The sequence below is a fragment of the Oncorhynchus clarkii genome, unplaced genomic scaffold (genome assembly GCF_045791955.1).
Source record: "Oncorhynchus clarkii lewisi isolate Uvic-CL-2024 unplaced genomic scaffold, UVic_Ocla_1.0 unplaced_contig_3474_pilon_pilon, whole genome shotgun sequence".
Lineage (NCBI taxonomy): Eukaryota > Metazoa > Chordata > Actinopteri > Salmoniformes > Salmonidae > Oncorhynchus > Oncorhynchus clarkii.
Window position 1 is genome coordinate 1 of NW_027258606.1, and position 5000 is coordinate 5000.

The following is a 5000-nucleotide window of genomic DNA, read 5'->3' on the forward strand; positions in this document are numbered from 1 at the left end:
CATCGCTTTGTGCAAGGGGGCATTGTCATGTTGAAACAGGAAAGGGCCATCCCCAAACTGTTGCCACAAAGCTGGAAGCACAGAATAGTCTAGGATGTAAGTGTATGCTGTAGCGTTAAGATTTCCCTTCACTGGAACTAAGCGGCCTAGCCCGAACCATGAAAAACAGCCCCTGACCATTATTCCTCCTCCACCAAACTTTACAGCTGGCACTATGTATTGGGACAGGTAGCGTAATCCTGGCATCCGCCAAACCCAGATTAGTCTGTTGGATTGCCAGATGGTGAAGTGTGATTCACCACTCTAGAGAACGGGCTTCCACTGCTCCAGAATCCAATTGTGGCGAGCTTTACACAATTCCAGCCGACGCTTGACATTGCGCATGAGCCCGGCCACTGCGCATGAGCCCGGGTTCAAGTCAGGGCTCTGGCTGGACCACTCAAGGACATTCAGAGACATTTTCCGAAGACACTCCTGCGTTGGCTGTGTGCTTAGGGTTGTTGTGCTGTTGAAATGTGAACTTTCCCCCCAGTCTGAGGTCCTGAGCACTCTGGAACAAGTTTTCATCAAGGATCTCTCTGTACTTTGCCCCGTTCATTTTTCCATCGATCCTGACTAGTCTCCCAGTCCCTGCCACTAAAAAACATCCCCACAGCATGATGCTGCGATCACCATGCTACACCGTAGGGATGGTACCATGTTTCATCCAGACATGATGCTTGGCATTCAGGCCAAAGAGTTCAATCTTGGTTTCATCAGACCAGAGAATCTTGTTTCTCATGGTCTGAGGGTCATTTAGGTGCCTTTTGGAAAACTCCAAGCGGGCTGTCATGTGCCTTTTACTGAGGAGTGGCATCCGTCTGACCACTCTACCATAAAGGCCTGATTGGTGGAGTGCTGCAGAGATGGTTGTCCTTCTGGAAGGTTCTCCCATCTCCACAGAGGAACTCTGGCGCTCTGTCAGAGTGACCATCAGGCTGTTGGTCACCTCCCTGACCAAGACCCTTCTCCCCCGATTGCTCAGTTTGGTCGGGCAGCCAGCTCTAGGAAGAGTCTTGGTGGTTCCAAACTTCTTCCATTTAAGAATGATGGAGACCACAGTGTTCTTGGGGATCATCGACGCTACAGACATTTTTTGGTACTCTTCCACAGATCTTTGCCTCAACACAATCCTGTCTCGGATCGCTACAGACAATTCCTTCGAACCCATTGCTTGTTTTTTTGCTCTGACATTCACTGTCAACTGTGAAAAAATACTTATTTTCCACCATCATTTGCAAATAAATTCATTAAAAATCCTACAATGTGATTTTCTGGATTTTTTTTTCTCGTTTTGTCTGTCATAGTTGAAGTGTACCTATGATGAAAATTACAGGCCTCTCTCATCTTTTTCAGTGGAAGAACTTGCACAATTGGTGGCTGACTAAATACTTTTTTGCCCCACTGTATATATATATATATTTTATATACACTTCCAAACATTCTAAAAAATTGTTTTTGCATTGTCACTTTGGGGTATTGTGATGTCATTATGGGGTATTGTGATGTCATTATGGGGTATTGTGATGTCACTTTGGGGTACTGTGTGTAGATTGATGAGGGGAAAAGTTAATTTAATACATTTTAGAAAAAGCTGTAACGTAACAAAATTGAGAAAAAGTCAAGGGGTCTGAATACTTTCTGAATGCACAGTATCCAATGCTGGTGACAAACCCCAATGTCCCCTCTGGGGATCAATAAAGTTAACTCAAACATACTTTGCAGGTTGGTGCTGAAGTCGGCGGGGCTGCTGTAGCGACCGTACCCGGCCACCGTGCGGGCCCGGACCTGGACCACGTATGGCGTGCCGGCCTTCAGCCCCTCGATGCGGGCAGAGCTCCTTTGTGCGGTCATGGTGTGGGCAATAGCTTCTCCCTGGTCCTGCCAAAACCAAACGCACACGGAACGGTTTAGAAATGCATCAGAAAACAAACTACATCCCTCATTCATCATTATCACCCGTATTCATCGCCTTCCCCCACACCCCACTGTGTGGCGCATGCCGCGTCCAACAAATCTTCCCGAACAGACGGAGAACGGCAGCACGAGGTATGAGAGAGCTTTCAATCATCGACTACAACAGGACAACAAACAGAGATACGCTGAGAGACTTTGTTCTCTCCTCAGGTAGACCAATCCACATGGACCCCCCCCCCCCTTGTGTAGGTTATGGAAGTAGTCAGAAACATTTCAACTTTATAAAAGGAGGTCGGGGGTGAATAGAAAGAAATTAGGAGGATATTGGGAGGGGAACGAAAGAAGGAAAGAAAGAAAGACAGAAAGACAGAGGGACACAATTAAGGCTTTTGTCAGAACGGTTGTTGTTGAGGTGAATGGGGTGATATTACTTATGCAAAAATAAGACTTGTGAAATAGGATGTGGAAATATGAAGTGTTGACTTGTGTTGTTGCTTACCTTCTCATGGTACTTAATCTCATAATCCAGAATGATCCCGTTGGGTTTTTCAGGGGGCAGCCAGGAAAGACTCATGGTGCTAGCTGTGGCCCCCATCAGGTGAACTGTAGGTACTGCAGATGGAGCTGTGAGAGCGGGGCACAGGGAAGACAAAATGGATGTTAATTCACTGCTAGTATCCACCTCTTCTCCTCCGGGTATCCACCTCTTCTCCTCTGGGTATCCACCTATTCTCCTCCTGGTATCCACCTCTTCTCCTCTGGGTATCCACCTCTTCTCCTCTGGGTATCCACCTCTTCTCCTCCGGGTATCCACCTCTTCTCCTCCTGGTATCCACCTCTTCTCCTCATGGTATCCACCTCTTCTCCTCTGGGTATCCACCTATTCTCCTCCTGGTATCCACCTCTTCTCCTCTGGGTATCCACCTCTTCTCCTCTGGGTATCCACCTCTTCTCCTCTGGGTATCCACCTCTTCTCCTCCTGGTATCCACCTCTTCTCCTCATGGTATCCACCTCTTCTCCTCTGGGTATCCACCTATTCTCCTCCTGGTATCCACCTCTTCTCCTCTGGGTATCCACCTCTTCTCCTCTGGGTATCCACCTCTTCTCCTCCGGGTATCCACCTCTTCTCCTCCGGGTATCCACCTCTTCTCCTCTGGGTATCCACCTCTTCTCCTCCGGGTATCCACCTCATCTCCTCTAGTTATCCACCTCTTCTCCTCTGGGTATCCACCTCTTCTCCTCTGGGTATCCACCTCTTCCTTCCATTCCTTCCTGTATCATTGCACCCCCCAACACACACACTCTCTGTTTCTCCCTCTTTCCCACCAACCCTTTTTGTTGAAAGGTTTCTAATCCCTTAGTTCGGTACTTTGATCCTTTCTTCCTCTTGTCTTTGTCACCCCCACCACCACAGACCTCTCCCCCTCTCTTCCCCCCCGTCTCGCTCTCTCCTCCCTCTCCCCCCTCTCTCTCATTCCCCCCTTCTCTCTCTCTCTCGCTCTCTCTCCCCCCTCTCTCTCTCTCTCTCTCTCCCCCCTCTCTCTCTCTCTCTCTCTCTCTCTCTCTCTCTCCTCCTCTTTCTTCCCAAGCCCAAAACCCCATCCCCACGTAGTAGCCTACCACCAGCTACCCATCACTCCCTGAAAAACTCCAACCTCTCCCCACAGACAATACTCCCTGGGCAGATTCCCCGGTCACTCTAGCCTGAGGATTAAGGGGCCTAGGGGCCTCCTCCTGGCCAAGACACTGGGGAGTAATTGGTAACCATGGCGGGCTGAGCCCCACACTAACCTGTAACCATGGTGGGCTGGGCCCCCCACACTAACCTGTAACCATGGTGGGCTGAGCCCCACACTAACCTGTAACCATGGTGGGCTGAGCCCCACACTAACCTGTAACCATGGTGGTCTGAGCCCCACACTAACCTGTAACCATGGTGGGCTGAGCCCCCCACACTAACCTGTAACCATGGTGGGCTGAGCCCCACACTAACCTGTAACCATGGTGGGCTGAGCCCCACACTAACCTGTAACCATGGTGGGCTGAGCCCCACACTAACCTGTAACCATGGTGGGCTGAGCCCCCCACACTAACCTGTAACCATGGTGGGCTGAGCCCCACACTAACCTGTAACCATGGTGGGCTGAGCCCCACACTAACCTGTAACCATGGGGTTGCCTTACAACCTGGAATTAAAATGGATTTTGGGGGGGGGGGTTGAATCTATTGATTTACACAACATGACTACCACTTTGAAGAAGCTAAATATGTTTTATTTAGAATAAAAAACAGAAAACTTGAGCGTGCATAACTATTCACCCGGCCAAAATCAATACTTTGTAGAGCCACCTTTTGCAGCAATTACAGCTGCAAGTCTCTTGGGGTATATCTCTATTAGCTTGGCACATCTAACCACTGGGATTTTTGGCCATTCTTCAAGGCAAAACTGCTCCAGCTCCTTCAAGTTGGATGGGTTCCGCTGGTGTACAGCAAACTTTAAGTCATACCACAGATTCTCAATTGGATTGAGGTCTGGGCTTTGACTAGGCCATTCCAAGATATGTAAATGTTTCCCCTTAAACCACTTGAGTGTTGCTTCAGCAGTATGCTTAGGGTCATTGTCCTGCTGGAAGGGGAACCTTTGCCCCAGTCTCAAATTTCTGGAAGACTGAAACAGCTTTCCCTCAGGAATTTCCCTGTATTTAGTGCCATCCATCATTCCTTCAATTCTGACCAGTTTCCCAGTCCCTGCCGATGAAAAACATCCCCACAGCATGATGCTACCACCTCCATGCTTCTGGGGGTGGTGTTCTCCGGGTGATGTGAGGTGTTGGGTTTGCTCCAGACAAAGCCTTTTCCTTGATGGCAAAAAAGCTAAATTTGTGTCTCATCTGACTAGAGTACCTTCTTCATATGTTTGGGGAGTCTCGCACATGCCTTTTGGCAAAAACTAAACGTGTTTGCTTATGTTTTTGTTTAACCAATGGCTTTTTTCTGGCCACTCTTTCGTAAAGCCCAGCTCTGTGGAGTGTACGGGTTAAAG

The 5000-nt window shown here is 48.8% G+C and overlaps 1 protein-coding gene across 1 annotated transcript in view; it reads right to left on the reverse strand.

The window, feature by feature from the left end:
* Positions 1 to 1757: 1757 nt before the first annotated feature.
* The window catches only part of LOC139397475 (ephrin type-B receptor 3-like), a gene marked incomplete at its 3' end in the record, with an annotated part of 20477 nt that continues 17234 nt past the window's right edge, over positions 1758 to 5000 (reverse strand). The window contains exons 5-6 of the mRNA XM_071144175.1: positions 2456 to 2580; positions 1758 to 1920 (exon numbers count right to left, since the gene is read on the reverse strand). Coding sequence (XP_071000276.1) covers positions 1758 to 1920; positions 2456 to 2580 — 288 coding nt within the window. The remainder of the gene's footprint in view (positions 1921 to 2455; positions 2581 to 5000) is intronic.